The sequence below is a fragment of the Malania oleifera genome, chromosome 9 (genome assembly GCF_029873635.1).
Source record: "Malania oleifera isolate guangnan ecotype guangnan chromosome 9, ASM2987363v1, whole genome shotgun sequence".
Lineage (NCBI taxonomy): Eukaryota > Viridiplantae > Streptophyta > Magnoliopsida > Santalales > Ximeniaceae > Malania > Malania oleifera.
Genome location: NC_080425.1, coordinates 36689668 through 36714203, shown reverse-complemented (window position 1 = coordinate 36714203; position 24536 = coordinate 36689668). Strand labels below are relative to the sequence as shown.

General features: G+C 36.1%; 1 protein-coding gene across 3 annotated transcripts in view; it reads left to right on the top strand.

Moving 5' to 3' along the window:
- LOC131164793 (separase) overlaps positions 1-24536 on the top strand; it is an 85405-nt gene that overhangs the window by 37648 nt on the left and 23221 nt on the right. For all 3 annotated transcript variants that reach the window (XM_058122245.1, XM_058122244.1, XM_058122246.1), the window contains exons 17-18: positions 111-944; positions 20374-20611. In XM_058122245.1, coding sequence (XP_057978228.1) covers positions 111-944; positions 20374-20611 — 1072 coding nt within the window. The remainder of the gene's footprint in view (positions 1-110; positions 945-20373; positions 20612-24536) is intronic.

Here is a 24536-nt window from a genome sequence, read left to right as displayed (position 1 = left end):
AACTTTTTGTTTCTCTGTTTTCATGTTTAACTATTAGTTGTTCTTGTTCGTAATTGGCTAGAAAGAATATGTTGCCCGGCCAACTTAACTGCATATTGTCAATTTCTCAGGAAAATTGTATCGGAAAAAACAGTTATGGGATTTGGCAGAAAAGGAACTTAATAGTGCCAAGCAAGTTTTGGTGCAGAACAGTGGAACAATTTCGTGCTTGAAGTGCAGATTAATTTGGGAAGTTACCATTGATCAGCAACTTGGGCATCTTCTTAGATGCCGCTCTGAAAGTGCAACGGGAGATTATTTGTTAAAGAGATTATCTTATGCTGAAAATCTGTACAAACTGGCACTGGACAAGCTGAATCTATCTGAGTGGAAAAACCCTGTGAGTTATCCTAAGGGAACTAATGCTGGGTGCATAAAAGGAAAAACTCTTCCTAGGGAGGTTGAATGTGGTGGCAATTGTGATTTTTCTTGTTTTGGGAAAAATCAATCAGATATGAGGGCAATGCTCCCCAAAGATGAGGTGCCAGAAGAAAAGATGAAAACCAGGAAGTCTAGAAAAAACACAAAAACATTGAAGAAAAATTTACCACGGGACCAATGTTTGGTATCTGAGGATAATGTAAGGGTAACTCGCTCCAGATATCGTTCTTCTCAGAGTGAGAGTGCAAACCTTTCTGGTGGATTACATATTGGCCTTACTAAACATGCAAATAGCATGCATACTTGCACTTGCTCTTATACTTCATATGACAGTGGGTCCCTGTTGGAAATTGAAAAACCTTTGGTTGACTTAGGGAGTGAAGGGACATGCATTTGCTTGAAAATGAAGTGCTGGCATTGTCTTCCTCAGGAAGTTGGAAAATCTGGGTTTGTAAGCAATTTTGTACATCTGAAATGGGAATTTATTCGCAGGCGGCTTTTATTGAAGTTACTTGCGTGCATAGGTATGCTGAAATTGCATAGTATTGTTTGTAATTCTTACTGTCCCATGCTACTCAACTGCATGTGATGTCATTGGTTATATTGAAATTGTTTATTCATCTTGTCAATGCATAACAATAAATGTATGCTTATCAATTGCTTATGATGTGTTCTTGTTATCAACAACAACAACAACAACAACAACAAAACCAACCCTTAAGTCCCACTATGTGGGGTCGGTTATGTGAATCCTTTTCCGCCAATTTATGCGATCATTGACCATTTCTTTTGACAGATTCAGGGATATTTAATCCTTACTCACTATCTCCTCCCAAGTTATTTTAGGTCTACCCCTACCCCTTCTACTGCCCCCCACAGTAACTAACTCACTCTTCCTCACTGGTGCACTATGTGGCCTACGTTATCAGACTAGGAAAATTAAAAAGAGAGGGAATTCAAGAATTTGAAGATAACCCCTTTTGAAACCTTTTCCATCATAAAATAAATTAAACAAACGAAGTTTGCTTGCTCCCACTGTCCCTTTTTCACCTTTCTTTTCACGTCATCCAAACAAACTTCTTGACCTCTAGGATTTGGTGACCACAGACACAGATTTTTTATTTCCTTCCCCCTGTCTCCCCTACAGCCGTTCATTACTGGACTTTGCTTTGAATCATTCAAACGTTCTTCAATAAGATAACCAACTATTTTTTTTTAAAATTTACTCCCTCAGTGAGAATAGACCTTGAGTTGCTTAACTACTTCACAATCCTTCCCAGGGCCCAAAGACTCATCCTTGTTTTGATAGCAAAAGAAAATTATATTAACTGGAAAAGAATTAACCAGAGGGAAAATGAGATATCTTCCAAAGAAAATCTGGAACAAACCAGAAAAAACCAAATCCAACACAGCACAGTGATGTTAAAACTGGATCTTCTCTCAAACCAGCTCCCAAATTAATTTTTTTCCAGAGAATATCCATGCATTACATTCCATCCATATCCCCCATAAAATTACAAATATTAAACCACACCTCCACAAGGTTTCCCTATCCTTCCTATTGCCAAAACCTATAAAAGAAATGACTAGCAACTCTTCCACCAATACAGGGCATACCCAACTCTTCTCCATCATACCAAACAGCTTATTCCAAATCCTCCAATATAAGGCGCAGTGTAAAAGGAGATGAGCAGCTGTCTTAGAGTCCTTGAAGCAAAGCACACAAACATCAGGAGAAAGAGCTTTCAAAGGTCTTCTCATTTGCAACAAGTTGTTGGTATTTATTTTATTGAGCCCAATCAACCAAGTGAAAGCCTTAACTTTTGAAGGAGCATTGGCCTTCTGTATTATAGGAAAGGGCAGAAATGAGACATTTGAACAAATCAAGAATTCAGAAAAAGATTGGCAAGAGGACATTCCCGACTGATCCAAGGACCAAGTGTGAACATCCTTCTTTGAGGAAAGATTGCTCTTGTTCAATAAAGAAAGCAAAGAAGACAACTCCTCCATCTCCCTATCATTAAGTGGTCTCCTAAAATGAAGATTTCAAGAAACGAAAGATCTATTCAAATCCCCAACAAAATAAGTTATGGCTCTATCTTGCTCAGCACTCGAACGAAAGAGATGAGGGAAAGAAGTGGACAAAACTACACTACCCCGCCAAGGGTCTTCCTAGAAGTGGATACCTGTACCCCTCCCCACTGCAAGTTCAGTGCGAAGGGTAAAGGAAGGATAAATGTGAGAATGGTCCTCCATAACTTTGGCAACAACAGTCTGTACCTTCTGCTTCACTCCTCTATTCTCCTTCCCATTAACCAGAGACTCATGGTTTCCATTAACCTCCACATTAGCAGTATGTGCCACGTTCTTTACTCCTCCATTCCCCCTTTGCACATTACTCCTTTGCAGAAATTCACAGTTCCTGATCCCTATGGGAGGTCCCACTATCAGCAACCTCCAACGTTTGAAATCTGGAAACTCCCATGGTATCAATGCTTCCTTTTCCCCCTTAGTTGAACTATTTGACAGAGCCTTATGAGATCCCTAGACACGATTCACTTTCATCTAATGAGAATGGACAATCAAACTCTCCACCTATGCAACTTCCCTTCTAGCAAGACTCTCAACGACATGCCCACTTCCACGTTTCTATGGTTGATATGCCCTCTACTGCTTAACGCCTATTGTGATGAATTAGCCTTATTTGAGAAGCATGGATCTGATTTTGCCTTTGAAAGAGGTCTTAAAGTTGAGCATCTAAAATTGGGACCATAAATGAGTTTTGAAGATTGGAATTTACTACTCATAGGAGTTATGGGCTAGCCCATTGTCTTAATGGGTCAACCCATTGGCAAATCAGATCCATAACCTGTATTTAGATGATGGCCCTAATGCAAAGTAATATTAATAATTCCATGCCTAGCTCAATCCCAACCTGCACCAATCTTGGGCTCTTTTACTCGTATCATCTTCATCCCACAGACCCTAGCCGCCTCAAAACTCACAGAACCCTCACTTCGCAACCCTCCACCATGCAGCAACCCTGACCATCCACATTCATTGCACCACAACTCATCTTATGAACTGATTGCTCTATCACTCCTGATATCACCTCCTTTGAATTTTGACAAGCACAATGATCACAGGACTGATCCATGATCATATCTGATGATTTACTGTTGAAACATACCTAGTAACAACGACTGTAACACCTGCAGGTAACTTTGCCAACTCATCTCATTCAAAGCTCCAAGAGTGACAATAGAATACCCCTTACCAAATGCTTGTAACCCGGCTCCAAGTACGTGCGATGCAGGGGCAGCATCAAGGTTCTGCAGCCATGGGAGAAGAAGGATAGGGAAGGGAGGAGAGAGGAGATACCTGGGGGGAAATAACGTTCAGTTCCAATTCATATTCATCAAATAACTGCCTACAACATAGCTTTCACACACTATTTATAAGAAAGCCTCTTTACATGAAATTACACATAAACCCCTAAAACTGCATTACATTACAGATATACCCAGTGTTTTAGAAGGCTTAGTCGAGGCTTGCCTCAAGGCAAGGCATGCTTAAAACGCTTTGAGGCTCAATCTAAAAAACTAAATTCCAAAAAGGCTAACGCATTACATGCTGAGGCTTACACATTTTTACAAAAAGCACGCCTTTTGTGCCTTTTTAGTTGAGGCTTATGCATTTTGGGTGTGATATTCTCAAGTTAGAATTGGTTAGAAAATTTTAACTACATGTTTGTACAAAGGGAATGTCATAATATGAGTTTATTTCTAGAACTCTTGAACCTCAACATTTCCAAAATAACTGGACTTGTATCTTACGTCATGAAAATAGTTTGAACTTTGTAATGGTATAGCTATCTCTTGTCTTGATTCATGTCATTTATTCAAGTTAGCAATTTTTGAATGGCCAACAAGTATTTTGCGAAGTAAATCTAGCTTTTCTTTTTTACATTATATTTGCAATTTTCTTAATTTTTACTTTATTTTAAATATATATAATTTATTTAACAAATTTTTATCTTCAAAAACAATTATATTAACCCCAAATACACATAATCCTATCCTATTAAAACTAAACACACTTAATAAGTTACTAACTTAACCCCACAGTTCCTTAACCCAACTCTTCTTAAATTATTTTCCAGCAAGGATCTTCCCAAGGTCTCATTTGTCCAACTTCAACTCTCCCCCAATTAGAAAAATTTGGCCTCAAATTTTGAAATGTTGGAGAATCAAAAGGGAGAAGCAAACTTGGATTCTTTGAAAGCCAGCAGTGATACAAGAAACAATAATCCTTTGGCAGCATCATAGACTTGAATTGAGAGTTGGCATGAATAAGCGCTGCGGGAATGGCAAACTCAACAATTGGAATGTCTAAAGGATTTTGGATGTCAACAAACACATTCATTTTCTTCCTTACATTTTCTTCATGATGAGTAATTATGACTGATTCTTTGTCTCGGTTCAATGGTAGAGTGGACTTCAAAACAATTTTCTTCCCATTATCGTGAAAGACATGTGCTCTCATGTCCCTGAGTCACACTTAAATCATCCAACCAGGGAGAACCGGGGGGTGCATGGCCAATGTTCATAGGTAGGATATCACACCAAACATTAGCCAAATATTCACCCATTTGCATAGGAACCAAACATCTTTCATAAACATGTATGGTAGAGTTATCAACCCAAGATATCACATAAGGCTTTGGGTGAGGTTGCGGATGAAGCTGCATTTGAGTGACTCCATTTATGGAAACCACATTTGTTGGACATCTTCCATCAATGATGATTTTGCAAACCTTTTCTCCGCATTTGAGAAAGGTGTTGAAGAGCTTGAATTATGCTCAAGGTATGATAAATGGCATTCCTTTGTTCTATAATTTGTCACCATGTTGCTGAATTTATGCATATGTGTGTGTGTGTGTGTGTATGCTGCATCTTTATATCACCAACAGCCTTTTAACACAATTTCCCACTAGCCTTACTCCCAATTTCTCAAAAACTATCTTCAATTCACCTTGATATTTGGATGTCCTGCTGTAATGAAACGAATTCACAAAGAAAACTCACAAATTACAGCAGCAAAACCTGATTTTTGATACTAACAGCAACAATTTCTTGGGTTTGGTGCCAAATTATTGCGCTTGCTCACACAATTTCATGTTAGGAACCAAAATATCATGCTGCAAGTCAAAATATCGTGGAGAAAACACCAATTTCTCGCAGCTGGAACCAATTTCTCGCGATTCTGGCAGCGGGAGAGGAGTCTGGCTGAAGCTCACTTGCAGTTGCGGTGCGTGGGGCGTGTGAGTTGCCAGCAGCGACTTTCCGGCAGTGATATTTGGGGGGAAGGGAGATCAAGGAATGGGAAGTACAATGGTTTTGGTGGTGTGATGAGAAAAGCATAGGATGATAGGGATTTTGAAGAGCCAACGGCTGGATATGTTTTGGCCACCATGTGGGGGTTCTTCTGGTGATCGGACGGCGATGAAAACTTGAGAGCGAGGGTTTTGGGGGGTTCTGTTTTCAATGGGATGGGTGGTGTTGCAGGAAGGGCTCTGGAATTTCTGAAAAAGTTCAGAAACTGCAGGTTTCAGAGATTCCAGAACTGCTTTTTGGTATTTTTTTTTTTTTTAAAGCTGAAATTTCAGAATAGAGAAGAATCAGAGAGAGAATGATGGAAGGGAAATAGAGAGGAAAAGACAAGAGGCAAGAATGTAAAAGAATTAGAAGAAGGAGGAGAAGAAGAAGAAGAAGAAGAAGAAGAAAAAAGACAGAACAGAGAAGGGAGGGTTAGATACAGAACAGAGAGTGAGAGAACAGAATAGAGGCAGAGCAGAAAACCAGAGAACAAGAAGAGAAGAAAGAGGAAGCAGTAGCAGAGATGGAGGGAGAAGTTACAGAACAGGGGAGGGTAAGGAAAGAAGAAGAAGAAGAGAAGGAGAAGAAGCAGATGCAGAGGGAGATAGAAGTTGCAGAACAGTGGGGGGAGGAAGAAGAGAAGAAGAGGGGGAAGAAGAAGATTGAACGGAAAAGATGGAGGAATTGAAATGGAAGAAAGAGATCTTGGTTGGGTTTGAAGAGGAGGAAAAGGAAGGGAGGAGAGAGATGCCAAGGGGGAACTCACGTTCAATTTTAATTCACACTCATCAAATAACTGCCTACACATGGCTTTTACACACCATTTATAAGAAAGCCTCTTTACATGAAATTGCACATAAACTCCTAAAACTACATTGCATTATAAGTATACCCATACTTTTCCCAAACATTACAAACAACCCCCAAAACACATGTAATCCTATACTAATTAATACTAAACACACATAATAAACTACTAACTTAGCCCTACATTTCCTTCCCAACTCTTAATTATTTTCTAGCAAGGATCTTCCAAAGTCTTCCTTGTCCTACATCAACGTGTCATTTTTGTTGTCTTTATGGCAACTCAAAATTGAAACTTGCCAAACTTTGTGCAATGAATGGTGGTTTAAACTCGGGAAGAGTGAAGACAAGGAGTTGCATACCCATTGTGTTGCCAAAATTGTAAATGTGACCTACCAATTCTTGAATTGAGATATCTCTTCCATTTGGTGGGTTTTTGTCTTTATGAATATGTGAGGAGAGGGTGAACATTGAAATTTTCTTGCTTTTTGCTATAGCTCTTGAAGTGTACAATTGGAAATGACAGAAACTACTCATCTTTGCTTAAGTGTGTAGGCATGAAATAGGGCGGTTGCGACTTGCTTGGTTGGTAGTTCTTCAAAAAAATAAAGGAATTAAGTTCAAGGAGAGATTGCTGAGATATGTGTGAGGAGACTGCTTAGGCTAATAAATGCACTTTTGAATGCTATAACTAGATAATAGCCTTTGTGTTACAACATAAGCTTTTGTAAATTCTTTCTTGATGTTATTCACCAGTTGAACAAGTTGGGTTTATCAAACATTCGAAGGCCTTTAACTTATCTCTTTACATTGCCCTCGCCAACTCCTGTTGGGCCTTTTAAGGATGTCAGCATGCACTATTTTATTAGAGTTCGCCAAAACTATTGGGTGGTTTGATTTTGAGTTGAAATTGTTGATATCTTAAGATCACTAGCTATATTCCTTGTTGTGGATCTCTTGGTTTATAGTGAATGGCATATAGTAGCATTGAGCTTTTGATTTTACTTTTGTAGGTAGTTATTCTCAGATTGCTCACATCATTCCTTGTTAAAGGACTTCAATCTCCAATGCATCATATTAGCTAATACCTGAGATGTCTCATCCCTAGTTATTTTATGTGATTGGCCATGATTCCATGCCTAGGAAAGAAATGAATATTTTTTGCAAAATCATCATTTAAGTGTGTTAGATTACCATTTTACCTAAAAGCTTAAGCTATTAGGTTGGGGGGCCAACAATGTATATCAAGCTTTAGCACTCCCCAGCACATGCAACCTGACAACACGTGGAGAGATAAACACACAATAAATTACACCCATGATAGGGAACACAATAATATTTTTTGCAGGCAACAAAACTAGAACCCAGGACTTTCTAGTAACTAGCTTTGATATCATGTTAGATTACCACTTTACCTAAGAGCCTAAGCTATTAGGTTGTGGGCCAACAATATATATATATATAACAAATGTTCTTTCTCTGGCATATTACTTCCACTTTGTCAAAGAACATTTGTTTTATATGTGTATGTGTGTTTGTATTCCATTACAAAACCGATAGAAGATTTAAATTCACTAGGCTCTTTGCATTGGGTTTTATTCAATTTATATACAACATTATCTAACATGTGACGTGTCAAACTAGTCTTATCCCGTAGTACTTGGACCAAACATGTTTATCAAAAAACACATGATTTGTCTCTTGATACCAACTTGTTGTATGTGGCTTAAAGGTTGCAATTTATTGGAAAACTTAGGTGCCCCTTGGTATTAGTGTCAAAAATTATGAAAATGAAAATCAAAAACAAAAACCAAAAACCAAAAATCAGATATAGAAACTGAAAACCAGAAACTAGCAACTCATTTGATTAATATTTGTAAAACTAAAACAAATTAAATTTATTTAAAAAATGCTCATTTTTTGTCATTAAATCAAATAATATTACAAAAATATGATTAAAATAATAAAATTGCAAAATAATACAAATTAAAAAAATACTCTAATAAAAATTAAAATTATTAAAATTATTTTACTTAATTGTTATATTTTTAAAATTGGCTTTACAATAACAATCTTACTGTACATGACAATTGAAAAATAGTAAAAAAATTTTGTAATTGGATTATATTATTTTTAATTTTGTTTAAATTTATGTGTATTTCTATTTTAATTATATTTGAATTCATATGATAATTTTATTTTATTTTTAATTAAAAAATATGTTCAAAATGAATGATTTAATTAAAAATAACTTTTCTAGATGTTAAAATTTCTGGCAATAGATTGCCAAAACTTTTAAATCCATAAGGTTTCATTTTTTCACAGACAACTGAAAAATGACAACAGAAATAGAAATCCAGCAACCTAAATAAATGCGTTTTTATAATCTATTTCTTCACTCTGCAGAAAAAGAAATAGAAAACATAAAACAGCAACTATACCAAACAGGCCCTTAGTAAGTGTGCCGTTCCTTCAAACCAGTTGAGCCTGAATTTTTTAAGGAAATAGGGTGAGCAACCACGAGCTCAATTAGACATCTTCAATCTACCCTTATTCGTATAAGGATTTTATCATCTTCAAGATGTTTTTATGTGCAAACATATACACCATTATCATGAACATATTCCTTATTCTAAGTAATCTGTTTATCTAGAGTTACTACCACAACCTATCCAAACAGCACACACTTCAACATCATTTCAGCACAGCATTACCATCTCAACAAATGCCAATTTCTTGCTTGGCCAACTGCCCCATAGGGGGGGTATACCAATAAGTGCCAATATTCTGGGGTAACCACTGCATAACTGGATGCCCTGAGAGGTATAGAGCCTTTCACCCAGTGAGTGACATTCTGTACTTGTTCATTTTTCACAACATCACGAGCACAGACAACGCATGGTGCAACAACACACCTAGCTATTTCACATAATAGGAGTTCAAAAGATGCGCACACAGGCTGTGTCGTAGCAAACAAACCCCATCTTCCTTAAATTTACCATCTAATTAAAAAATAATATGCAGCCATGAAAACTGAGGAGAACAAATGTGTTGCTATGCACAATGACTTGGCCTTGCAAATGAATTTATCGCCAGAAAAGGGAACTGATTTTGTCAACCAATGGACAATAAACTATATCTTATTATGCTTAGATCAGTTCTTGGCTAACATGAAACAAAATCCATTGTCACATCATACCATCTCTGTTGTGTTTCTAGTAATGGTTGTAACAAATATGCAGGTTCCTCATGTTCAGATTTCACTTGTGGACGAGTCATAGACTCACATTTAGTCACAAATTTTCTCACACCCTTTTTCATACTTGTCCACTAGAACTGCCTTGTCAAATCTCTATACATCTAAATGCGGTGGAGATGAATTGTGTATTTAGAACTATGTGCTTCTTGCAAGACTTCCTCCTTCAAATCATGTGGAACACGAAGTCTATCCAAATAACAAAGTCATCAATTAGAACATTTTGTTCACCCTTCACAATGTGTACCTTCCTTGCCAAAATTTTTCTGGATGGTAGTGGAGTCCAAAGTCATAATCTTATAAATATTCTACCCACCGCCTTTGTCTTTAATTCAATTCCTCTTGAGTAAAGAGATATTTAAGGCTTTCATAATCGGAGTGTACTTCAAATATGTTTTAATATAAGTATGGACACCATAATTTTATAGCAAACAGAACAGCAACTAATTCCAAGTCATTGGTTGGATGGTTGCATTCATGAAGCTTTAATTGTCGTGATCTATATGCAAACACCTTTTCCATTTGCATTAGTACACATCCTAGCTTTTTTAAGGAAGCAGTTATATACATGACGTAATTATACTTGCTATTTGCAAGAATTAATCTTGGAGCTGTTGTCATTGATGTTTTAGTTTTTGAAATGCTTCACTCCACACATGTTTTTTTTTTTTCCCTTGTCAAGTTAGTTAATGGCATGACAATTTAGGAAAATTCTGCACAAGCTTTAGATAACACCCCTGGAGATGACAAATCTCGGTCTCATTTTTGAGGGTTTCCCAACTTAAATATAACCTTAACTTTAGAAAGGTCAAAAGATAATCCCTATTTGGTTATGACATGACCCAAAAATCTCAAACCAGTCGATTATAACTCACATATCTCTCGTTTAGCATATAATTGATGCTGTTATGATGTTTGTAAAGCCAGTCACAAGTGTTGCTCATGCTCTTCCAAAATCTTTGAATATATCAAAATATCATCTACTATAATAAATTGATCCAAGATTTTGAAAACACTGCTTCACATTCTTCATTCCACACAAAGATTTTCCCTTTCCTTGTCAACTCAGTTAATGGCATGCTATTTTTGGAAAAATTATGCATAAACTAGCCATAATACTGTATCAAACCACACAAATTTCAGCCACAATTTTAAGGGTTTCTCAATGCAACCTTAACTTCAGCCAAAAATCTCACACTAGTAATTTAGAACTCCTATTTATCCCATATAGCATGTAATTGATGCACCTGTATTATTCACAAAGCCAATTGTAACTGTTGCTCATGCTCACGAGTCTTTGAATATATCAAAATATCGCCAATTACTATAATAAACTAATGCAAGTAAGGTTGAAAAACTTGACGCATTATATCCATAAACCCTGCCCGTTCATGGTAACCCCAAATGGCAGCACAAGAAATAACCTAATCTTAGGTGGAGAAATATTGACATCATGCCAATTGATCAAAGAATTCATGAATTCTTAGAAGTGGTTACTGATTCTTGACAGTGACATAATATGACCTCCTGTAATCAATGAATAACCTCCAAGATCCATCATGTTTCTTAGCAAATAGTGTAGGTGGACCCCATGGTGTTATACTAGGTTGAATGATTCCCTTGTCAAGGAGATTTTATAGTTGTGCCTTGAGTTCCTTTCGTTCACATGGAGCCATTCTATAGGGAGCAATTGATACTGATTCAGCCCTTGCTATTTATTCAGTAGTGAATTCAATCTTAAGTTTTGGAGGCAGCCCTAGTAAATCAAAATTCTTCATCAACTATTGATGAAAAATTTCAATTCTCCATTTGTGTTCTTTCTTGCATTGTTGCTACAACTCTAAGCATTTGCCGAAATTCCACTGTATCACGAGAAACCTAATATGAAACATGATAGCTTCATAATTTGATCTCCATTAAAAGAAAATGCTACCACATTTGGGTCTTGGAGTACTATTTACTTTTGAAACAATCAACAAGTGCATTATATATTGATAACTACACTATTTCCAAAATTATATCATAGTTCACAATATCCATGATTAGTAATTCAACAGGAAGCCATGATTATCAATGTGTAAAATGCGATTCCGGCATATCTTGTTCACAACTCTAAACTCAACAAATTAGCAAAGGATGTAGAGATGCACGAGTAGGTAAAGCTCAAAATCTCTGATCCATTGAACAGATTTCCATCAATGGCCAGCCTCACCTTTGATTAGAGAAACTGTGATAATAACTTTGTACTCCTTTGGAATGTTTAGCATATCAAGAAATTTCTTCACTTTGCGCTGCCATTTATAAGCTTCCAAACGTTTCTGGTTCTGCAAAGCTGTGAGGGTTTAATTTCTTAAACTCCTTTCATGTATTATTGTTTTTCAATGAATTTCTCTTCTAGTATTTGCTCCACTGTTGTTTGTTGTTTGAGTTTCTTTATTTTGCTCGACTGGTCGATTATTTTGAGCCATCCTATATATAGATTTATTAATACCATGTAAGGCTCTATAAATTAAACTAAAATTTAAGATTTAACTAAAACATTGTGCTCTGGATTGACCCCTGCCTTGGTGGGGCTGAGGATGTAGAAACACCGCTTTGTTGTATTCTCCTTAAGAAAAATGTTAAGAGTTTTTATCCAATCCAAAAATCCTATCTAAGCAATACCATGAGCCATATTTTCCACACCATGAGAATGCTTAAATCCACATAAACATATTTTCCAAGTGACTCAACCCCATGCAAGCCAAAATAATCAACCGTATGGAACTCAAATTAACATTTAGCTTATTCCCTCTTTCTTTAAGTTGTATGTAACCAAAGCTTTGAGAGCACTTGTCACTGACTTCATCCAAATTATGACAGAGGTACTAGGCTTGGGAAAGAAATATATTAGGGGTGTATTTGGTTCGGTGTGGTTCAGTTTTAGGCAATACCAAAAACCGATTTGAAACTTTCAGTTTTTGAAAACATTAAACCGATACTGAGTCGCAATGGACGATCTTCCTACTGCAAAGAACTATGGTTATACATCTCGGTTCAGTTATTGAACCGACTAAACCATTTAAATACTTTATTAATTATAAATACTTCTCCAAGGCAAACTAGAATATTGTGCCTCATATATGGGGAATTTAAATGTCATGTACAAATGCAAGCCCTGCCAATAGAATGAAGTAGCTGGATGGGGTAGCTTCTATTTATACGGCAGAGAGAGGTTGAATCTTTGGAGAGTTTTCGATGTGGGACTGTGAAATGGGGTGCAATCCATGGTTTTAAATAATGGCCGCAGCCGTTACGTAATGGTTTTTTGAGTTATTGATACCATTACACATTGAGAAATCGGTGGGAAGAAAAATCACGGCTGTAGCGGCCGTTATGGACTGCGATCGTTACGTAAAGGCCGCTACATAACTGCTAGAGGACCATTATGCCAAAAAGATTATTTTATTTTTTGCTTTTTCTTCACTTTTGCCCTCTCTTTCATAAATCATTTTCAATATACTATGTGGCAAGAGGGGGAAAAGATTATAATGAGGATGACAATGATATAAAATTTACTATTTCTTTAAATACTCACAAGAGATGCATTAATTAACAATTTGAAAATACTAACTTGTTAGGAAAATATTTTATTTTGATAATATTAGTAATTTGATATTTATGTTCTATATTTTTCAACTTCAACCTTCTTCTTTTCTAGTTATTTTATATTTGCGTTATTCGTATGTCTTATGTGTCTATTTGATTAATGGAGTGTATAATGTATTTTGTTTTATTAATTAATTTAGCACAGATAAGAATTTATCACGAATAAGAACAATGAGAAATATGAATATGAACACACACGTAATTTTTCTATCAATGGTGGTTTAAAATAGATGTTAACTTGTTGCCCTTACCAAATAACCTAGTTAGTCGAACTAAAGGATCCAAAATATACTAAAACTCTTTCTAAGAAGGGTTAAAAGCTTAAAACATGCAAGTACGATAAAATGTACAAAGTTGTGTGTGCTTGAAAAAAATTCACAGTTGTTACACCCGCTTCCCATTATGTATCATCTGCTACTGCCGCTTCCCGTTACACCCGTTACCGTTACGTTATGCTACCTGTTACCGTGATTTAAAACCATGGTGCAATCATTCAGAGCACTTGCAGATTAAGAACACTTGAATTCTCACTGGCTTGACTTTGGGTTCTAGTTGTCCCACATTGAAAAGTTCTAAGGAGGAAGAGCCTCCCCATCTGTATAAAACCTCACCATTCCCTTCCTCCCTCATCACTTGAATTGAATTAAATATAAAATTAAACTTAAATCTAAAAGGTTAAAGTTGAATAAATTCAATACTAAAGGAGAATATAAGGTAAAAAAAATTACTGAGAGAAGTAATGTATTATACAGCCTGCCTTCAGCATGCATATTGCATTATAGAACTTATATTTTAAATTAGGTAATTCATTTTTTTGGTCTGGTTTTGGGTTCAAAACTGAAATCCAACCGAAAACCAAAATATTTTATTTTCAAGAACCATAACCAAAACCAAAAACCAAAAAACCAAACTGAAGCTTATTTCGGTTTGATTTTTGGTAAATTTTGTACACTGCTAAAATATATGTGTTTTAGTAACACGCTAGAAAAAGAGCATTTGTTAAAAACACAGGATAACATATATAAATATATATTTCATTATAAAATTTTCATTCACTAAGCGTTACTCACATTATATGCAACATTATTTTTCACGTGTCAAACTAGTCTTATTGCATGCTACTTAGACCAAACATGCTCATCAACAAAACACATGCTTTATGTCATGCCAACTTGTAGTACATATCTTAATTGTCGCAGTCTATTGGAAAGCTCAGCGAGTTTGGCGTTGCTTCAATCCAATTGAACCTCAAATATTTAAAGAAACAGGCTGGGCAACCACAAGTTCAGTAGACAGTCTTAATTTACCCTTTATTCATCAAAGGCTTTAATCATCTTAAGATGTTATTTTTATATGCATGCATAAACATCATTATTATGATTGTATTCCTTATTCTAAATAATCTATTTGTATATTGTTACCACAACACTCCATCCAAATAGCACACATGTCAACATCATTTCAACATATTCCAATTTTCAGTGGAAACACCGACAGGTGCCAATTTCCAGCTTAGCCAACCACTGCATTAGTGGAAATACCTCCCAAGGTTTAGGGCCTTTTACTTAGGGGAGACAATTTACTTGTTCAAATTTCTCGATATCACGAGTACAAAAAACACTCAATGCTACAACACGTCTAGCAATTAAACATTTAAACATAATAGGATATCAAAAGATGCATACACAGCCTGTGCCATAGCAGACAAACATCATCTTCCGAGGGCCAATAGTCATAGCAAATAAGTTTACCAATTACTTAAAAAATGATACGCAGCTATGGAAACCAAGGTGAACACTTGTGTCCCAGTATTTTGTTATTTATATTTTAAAATGCTCTCTCTTAGTTTCATTTCATCCAAGCCCCTCCTACCAGAAATTTTTTTTTTTTATAAAATACTGATATATATTAACTTAATGGGTACACACTAATCTCCATTTAATTAATGCACAATATGCTTAGTACAAATTCATTAAAACCAAAAAGGAAATTCAAAGTTAAAAAAAATAATGCAATTTATGAATAAAAACTATTCATGGCTTAAAGGATATGGTCATCATGTAAGGCATGTGCATAGCCTAGGTAATTCATTTGATAAGAACATGGGATTTATGAGATTGGTCTGGAACTTTGTGGACTAGGTTGGAGTTAGATATGGTGTTTTTCATTCTTACACAGATAGGAAAATAACAGCGGTTAATCACAATTATTGGTTTTGTGATGGATGGCTAGGAATGGTCAATTTTAATGAGTGTTCTTTCAATAGGTTGAACATGTATTTAGCATTTTCTTGAATAGGTTGATTGTGAAATCCCCATTCAAAATTAAGTATAGTGATAATTCCATTTGCGCACACTTCTGAAATATAGCTCAATGCTGAGGCTTGTCATACTGTTCTATATGATGTACTGTGATAGTGCAATGGGATGTATGAAGAAAATACAACAAGATGTACTGAAGAAATGATGTGCAATGAGATGTACTTATAACCAGGCCATGTATAAAGACATCATATATTGGGATTATAAGCAGCAAGCATTAGTAAGGAGAGATTATGTTACAGCAAGACTTACAATGTGAGAGGTGATCAATTGGATTTTATGGAGGGTTCACAATTGGAACTTTGGACCATAAGCTATTCTAGAAATGCTACACTTTACTTCATGTCTATATGGATCTTCCATATGTTGTGCTCACTTTTCCTTTCTTCAATGGTGTTTAGCTTTCAACGTGTCATGGGGACTAACATAAGTCTATATAGATGGCTGCACTACTTTGTACAAATATTTATGGATGTTTGGAGGATTACCAAGGATTTGATGGATGTTTGTCACTGGTGTTAACATCAGGAAGGATTAGGAGTTAGGTGGGGAAAATTAGAGGTCATTAAATTTCTGTGTGTCAAAATTTATATGATTAAGCCCAGGGAACATCAAATTTCTTAGTCTTTAGTAGATGGCAGATCTCTTCTTCTAGCTACCCTGCATATGGTAACTTGGTAAGTCACCCTGCTCAAGTACCTTGGTAGATTATGTTACATTCATTGAAGCATGAACCAAGGTCACCATTAATATTGGAAACAAATTTTACTTAAATTGTGTAAGTACCTTATCATCGAAGATTTTGAAAACTGTGAATTCTGAACCTTTTGAAACTTTACATGTTTCTTTTAGAAGCTTTATGATAATCGTGAGAAACTATTTGACACTAGATAAATGTCTGGAATCAGTTGGTTCTGAAATGAAAAGGAAAGAACTTCGTTTAAATAAAAAGAAAAGTGCTTGGTCATAGAAGAAAAAAATGGAAATGAGCTCATATTCTTAGCTCGCTCAGAAACTACAAAATGAAGTTTAGAAAAACATTCATTTAGGGGTGGAAAGAAGAAAGCTTCTCTGCAGTAGAGCAAAATATGGTTGTCATAGTCTTTTTTATGCATTAACCAGATCTCTTTACATGCACCATAATTCAATAGTAGACACCTGAATAAGGAGATTTTGGTGTCTTCTGGTATTTAAGTGTTAAGATCTGAAGACACATTCATTTTCTGAATTAGAGCAAACCACATCCAAATTCATTAGTAAACGCCTGAATGTTTATTTTCCCAGTTGAGCATTTTTTCGTATAATTATTCCGAGTCACATGGCCACTGCATAGTGAATGCGCACTCGTGCACACTCTTTCTCTCCGTATCTCTCATATGACTGAGCACAAGAACACACAGAAATACTCAACCACCTCACCAGCATCCTCACTTCGACCTACTGCCACCAACATCTTCCTCATCAACACAGCCAAACACCAAAATAAAAGTTCCAAAATTTCAGGAAAGGGAATGAATAAAACGAAAGGGGACCCAGCACCATGACTTACATAGCCAGGCTCCAACAACTCAGATATTGTGAAAACTACCGTTCACACAAAATCAGCCAATCACTGTTGCTAACTTTATTGGGATCCAGTGCCATGACTTAGTGAAAACTACCGTTCACACAAAATCAGCCAATCGCTGTTGCTAACTTTATTGTTTCATGCGCGAACCTTCATAATCAACTCCAAATATCATGACTCACTGAACCATGGCCTGGGAGTTACCTACGGACATTTAATCAAATTGTCATTACTACAAGCTCATACTGCCGCGCCTAATTGCAATTGTGCCACATATGTTTGACTTTGCCCCAGAAGTATAGAGTGGGATGGTTGAAGTTGAAATTAATGGGAATATGGAGAGAGGTCAATTGTTTTTTGGGCTCTCACAAAATCAGACAGTGAATAACATTTAATTAAGTTAGAATCCTAAGGAGGTATCAAGTGGTGGAAACAAGCACCAGTGGCACTTGAATAGAACCAGTTGAATACTAAGCTATATTAAGAGGCTAATAAGAGAAAAAATAATGCAACCTTTGTGACGCTACTAAGAGATAAGAGGTTGTAAAACTTTTGGACATCTCAGGAAAATAAGAGGCAAAATTGTACAGAGATTAAATCTTCTCCTGAAATGGATCTTAATGAATTATATATTTTTATCCTAATTTGTTGTTTCGTCCAAGTATGATGTAAAGAAAGGGTGTCAATTTTAGAAGTGTTTGAGCCCATGATATTTGAACCAGCAACTACTGTAACGAATGCACTTGAAGTTGTTGGTAAGTTAGTTGAGTGAGCTGAGGAGGCGGGAGTATTGGATAATTATAGCTAATAAACTTGAATATCTTATTAACCTCCAAATCCTTTAATGGAGGATGGCCCCCCCTTTGAGGCTGGAGCAGTACCCCAAAGTTTGGGAGAAAAAAAGGCTCACACAAACATGTACATATAAATTTATATATACATGGGTGTCTGCACGTGTGTAAGACGAGCATGACCTTTTTATTGTTTTTCAGCTCTCTCTTGAGTCTTTCATAGCTCCCATTTGATCTAGAGTCTCTCCAGGATGATTATACACCATCTTGCCCTCCTTACCTAAACGCCCCTCTTGCACAACTTTTTCCCTCTTGCATATCTACACATAGTATGGAACGTTTGCATCTTCACTATGCATATAAACAATAATCTGGTTGGAAGACGATGGAAGTTAATTCCCGAATGTGAGACCAAGTTTAATCATACTTCATTGTCATGAAGCCAAGAAAAATGAAGAACAAAGCTCTCTTCGTCACCTAGAACGAGCCCAAGTTTGGAACAAAACTCTCTTATTTCTCTTCTTGTAACCTTATTCCCTTCCCGTAATCATAAACAGATCAGCCCAACCAGCTTTTATTTTAACTTGATCGACCTACCTCAAACCCAAATCCAACCTGTTGACTAGCACAATTCAGTCTGCACCAAAATCTGGATGGGCCCAGCTTTAACGTCTTTTGATCTTGTTTAATTTTCAGGAAAAAAAAAACAAGAAAAAAACAGGAAGTAATAAAAGAGCAAAAAAAGTGGGAGCACACTGACCAAGGACTAATTCAAGTCGGTTCAGAAAGACATGCTTGAATTGAAGGTCTGGAGAATCTATTCGAACAGACTAATCTAGATCAACAATATTGCATCAAGGAAATCAGGGACATTAAAAGTAAATGACAAAAGTAGTAGCCCATTTAGTGATGCAAGGCTGCTGAACCAGTGAAGCGTAGTTTTTATGGTTAGTTTCTATAATATTGATTAGTTGTTATCTAGGTTTGATGTTTATGTTCCAGTTAAAGTGTCATTTCCTAAGTCCAACTTCATTTACCAAGTTCATTTATGAGGTCTTCCAGTCTAGAGAAAACCCATCTGTAGTAAACAATGGCCATTTTCCTAGGCATATTTAGTGCCCAAAGTTGGCATGCAGATAATGAGGAGGCAGTATGAATTTCCCTTTTGATTTTTGTTATCTATTCTGATTTGTTCAGAATTTTCTTGAGAACATCGAAGTGTGGGTTTAGGATTCTCCCAAAATGGAACTTTTCATAGCCTCTATGGCTGTGTTTCTGCATGAGAGGATCTCTCTTACCCATTAAATATCATTGCAATTAGTTTTAGTCTGTCAGATTAGCAATCTGACAAAATCTATAATGTATTTCCTCCATGCATGCTGCTTCATTTAGTTACATGGATTAAATTGGCTGCAGTTATGAGCTAATTACTCCCATGACTCCAATATTGTTAAAGCTCGCAATGTGGGTCGTAAAAAGGTGTTAATTGTTGAAGAAGAGGAGAGGTATGTGTACTATGTAAAAGCAATCAACCCTCTGGCATGATACATTTATGATACAAATGATGCCTATGATGTTCATTATTTTTGTTTTTTAAAACAGCAATTTCTTTTTTTTATTCAGAATATTGTTAAAATTTAATTTAAATCCATTATCTTTTTAGGTTTGTAAAGAAAATATTAGTGGACGCCTGGATGCTTTCTTGTGCATTTTCTCTATGATTCCCCTAATTTTTGTTTTTCTTGTAATTTTGCAAATTAATTGTTCAAACTTGTTGCTTCACGTGGAAATTATATTTGAGGCATCATGCCCAATGTGATGTCAAGTTAAAGAATAGGTTATTTGCCATATGAAGAATGCAGATATGCATTGTACTTGAGCAGATCGGATTTCTATCTGCTCATGCATCCACACATTGAAATCCTGTTTTGAACTTTCTGATTTAAATTTTTACATGTTCTGTTGTATATTTTTGGTTAAGTATGATGACATGTTTCCTTGACAGTTGATAATAACTTTTCATGGGCATGATTGTCAGTTGTGTCATTCTCTGAGTGTCAATCTCTTACATTTTATTTAACATTTAGGTGTATCTATGCCCAATTTGGTGCAATATGTTATACTGAAAATATAAAAATTGATACATGATATGGTACATGATTTGACAGATGTATTTATACTGCTTTAGGAAAATGCTTGGGCCTTCGTGGCGAAATTCATGCAGTGCATGAAATATTTTTACAAAGCTTATCTGTGCTGGTTAGCAGAAATGCATTCCATCCTACAAGATCTTCAATTCCACTCGCCTTTTCACTTGATTTTATTGGGAAGGAAATATCAGGAGATCTTTTAGCAGTTGAACGTGCAGCACTTATTTACAGTATCTGTTGGTTTTCTTTGAAAAGCTACAATTTCAAGGATACCAGGTATTCTAACCTTGGTTATGTATGTTTTTGTGCACTTGTGCATGTGTTTTTGTGTTGGTATGCACACTTGTTGACATATCCATTTAACTGTTTTGGTGCTTATGCATCCACTCCTGTACAAAATTTGTTTACACGGTCCATTTGTAAGCACAAAGTAAGATTGATTATTACATACTATTTGATGAAATGAACTAATTGTTGTTTTAAGAAAAAAGTTTGTGATTGTGCATGACTTTTTTTTTTTTTTGCTGCAACTATGTCTTGCTCCCAGGAATTGGATATTTCTAAGTTGTGAATCTCATTAGTTCAATTATTTTATTCTGTAGAGCAAACTTCGAAGTTCTAATGTGATGAATAAAAATTGTCGCTTAAGCTGAAAAAAAATTCTCTCTAGCTGTTATGTTTAGGCTAAAAACTGCCTGGTATCAAAAGAAATTTATCTGAGTGGTCCCATGAAATCCTTCAGCATAAAAAAATTTTGCTTGCTCAGAATTTTTTTTCACCATAAATTTTGCTGTAACCATGACCTTTCATTTGGATCAATGTTTTTGTTTGAGAAAGTGGAAATAAAATAAGAAGGAAATTCATTTTTTTTTATTGTATTTCTCCTTATATCAAATACTAATAAAGAAAATGTTCAAACATGATAAAAAATTGAGAAATATCGGATCTTAATGACATTTTAAGTCAAAAATTATTTATTTATTTACGATATACTTTATTTTCTTTCTTCCCTTCCTTGATAACCACATATGAAAAAGTGGATTCCTTCATATTTTCCTGAAGTTTTCCAAATTCCAACAGGTCCTAAAAGTCAATTTTCTTTGTTTTGATCAACAAAGAGAAAATATTAGCAAGGCGTCAAGGGGATGCCAACCTGTGGTACAAAACATCAACCAGTTTAAAGAGTGACGCAAACATCAAGTATTACAAAATGATCATTAACAATTTTCCCACTAAGCCAGCTGGAGACAGCAGCAATCTATTGGTCTTTGCAAGTCTGAAGCGTAGTAGTTGAATCTTTGAAGGCTCTCTTATTTCTTTCTTTCCAAGCACACTAAAAGATGGTGAGAGGGATGAGTTCAAAGCCTTTCGATTCTCCTTTGTGGTTCTGATGCCTTTCCAAGCCCAATTCTCCCTTCCAACTGAATTTGCTGTAACCCACGGCTGCCCAGCCTAGGAAAGAGCCAAATTCCACAAGTTCATTGTCCAGGGGCAGTGGAGAAGAATGCGGTTGGCTGATTCTGCTTAAGCCATACAGGGAAAACACCAATTTGTGATGTAAGCTGTCTTTTCTGCAGATTGTCGAGGGTTAAAATATTTCTGTGTACGGACTCCCAAGCAATAAAGGCATCCTTTGAAGGGGTTGCTGTCCTCCAAATGTGAATTCAAGGGGAGTTATTGCTGTTTGTTCCCAACGATGAGAGCTTCTTATATAAAGATTTAACAGTGAAAAAACCATTTTTGTCCAAAGCCCATTTTGGTTCGTTGGGGATGCTTTGGTGACAGAATTTGTAGAGAAATATGTAAAAATCAGTGTGTATGAAGCTCCCAATCTGCCACGTTCCTTTTAAAAGGAATGCCTTGAAAAATTGTTTGATGAGTGAGTTGGAGATGATGACTTGTAAGGGAATTTTTGTCACAAGTCAAGCTGTAGATGATGGGAAAGCCAGCTCGAAGATTACGATTCTCACGCTACACATCATGCCAAAAGTAAACATTGGCCATCTGTGAAAAGAATATGAGAAACTTTTGAAAGCTTTCCATTTCTACCCACCTTAAGACCTCTAAAGATCCCTCCTTTAGTAGATTTCATCAGCATGAGGCTGTGCACCTCCATGACCAAAATAAATAGAAAAAGAGACAAGGGATCTCCATGCATCAAGCCTCTTGAGGAGCAAAAAAAATCATAAGGGCAGCCATTTACGAGCACTAAGAATCTTCGGGTTTTGATGCATTGAGCAATCCAACTACACCATAGCTCCCCTAAGCTGATTTTCCTAAGTAGATAAAGAAGAAGTTCTAGTTGACGTAATCGAAGGATTTCTCCACATCTAGTTTGCACACTATTCCCCTTTTCCCCTCTTTTAGATGGGCATCCACCACCTCATTAGCAATAAGGGCAGCATACATAATTTGGCTTCCAGCCACAAAAGCATGTTGATACTAACCAATGGCTTCCGGAATTGATTTTTTTGAACCTCTCAGCTGGTACTTTGGCAATGATTTTATGAATACTTCCTACCATGCTAATGGGGCCAAAATACTTGATGTTAGCAGCCCCACCTTCTTTGGAATAGGAGTGCAAAAGTGATATTTATGCAATTGGCGAATTTTTGTAGTCTATGGAACTCCTCGAACATGTTTGGCAAGTTGTGCTTGAGGAGGCTTCAGTTAGCCTAAAAGAAAGCCAAGGCGAAACCCTCCGTTCCAGGCACTTTATCCCCATTGCAATTTTTAATTGCTTTGAGTACTTTTGCTTCTTCAAAGGGTTCCTCAAGCCGCCTCGTAGTTGAAGAACTAAGAGGTATGAAATTGATGCCATCCATTGTAGGTCTCTAAGTCTTGGGTTTAGTGTAGAGGTCTTTATAAATATCACAAATATCTTTCTTAAAATCCTCTTCCCTAGTTAAGATGATTTCCCCAATTTCATGGCTGGATAAGGAACAACTTCTACAGTGAGCGTTTGTTGTCCGATGAAAGAATTTTGTATTATGGTACCCCTCTTTGAGCCATGAAGCTCTAGATTTCTGCCTCTAGGATCTCTTCAAGACTAATAACCTCGTTTGATTCCTTCCTAAGCATAGCTCTTTTGGATATTTGTTCACTGTTAAGACCTTGGATTATTTCCTGCTCATCAATCTCTTTGATGCCATTAAGGATAACAATCTTCTTCTCCATCAGAGTTTTCTTTTTCAATATCATCTTCGTCTTAGTCTCCTCTACACTTGCCTCTTGGATCTCATCCACATCTCTAAGTTCCAATGTTATAGCCCTAGCTGTGCTAAATGAAGCTCTTCCTCTATAAGATAATGATATATTCACGCTTATTCTTGATGTAGTGTGATGGGTGGGGTTGGGGGGGTGGGGGAATCATTCACTCCAATAGCTCTTGCAGAAGTAGCCCATGTCAAAGAACCATCTTCAAACACATTCATTTTCCTCATTAAAGTTGCCATCCATTCTGTCATCAGCCACTATTACTATCATCATTGTGCTTTAGAAGGATGGGATCAGTGGTATCATGGTTGTTGTATTGAGGCCTTGAATTCCAATATATTTCATGAACACCGAATTATTCAAGATTTGGGAAATATTTGAATAGAAGATTATGCATAATTTGGAATCAAAATGATTTTAGAAAAATGCATACAGGACAAGTTTTTAGTGTGCAGGGTATATAAATTGCATGTTGCAAAGCAAGCAAGGGAGTAAAGAATAATTTTAGTAGTAGTGGTAGGAAAACAAGGGTGATGACTAATAACTAAGAAGCTACACTATAAGGGGGTTAAGGGTAAATGGAATGGGTAATTAGGAATTTGGCATTTTTGAAGTGGCAAAATATAGTAGTAGTAGTAGTTGTAAAACAAGGGTTAGGGCATTTATGTTAAAAATTTATATAAAGAAGTCATTGTTATAAAATTATGATAAATTAATAACTAATAACTAAGAAGTTATGGTATAAGGTGTGATAACCATACCATTTAGGCCATGGTAAATTTAAACTATTTTGATAAATTAGCATGACTTGCTTTGTTTTGCAATAAACAAGTTACTAGCCATGTTATTCATTTATTTGCTTTGTGTTAACTGATATTGGAAATTCCATTTGACTTGTTAGTGGTAGGAGTGGCTTAGATGAAATTAAATGATGAGGGTCAAGTTGAATCATAAATAGCATAAGAGTTGGGGCCAGGAGGGAGAA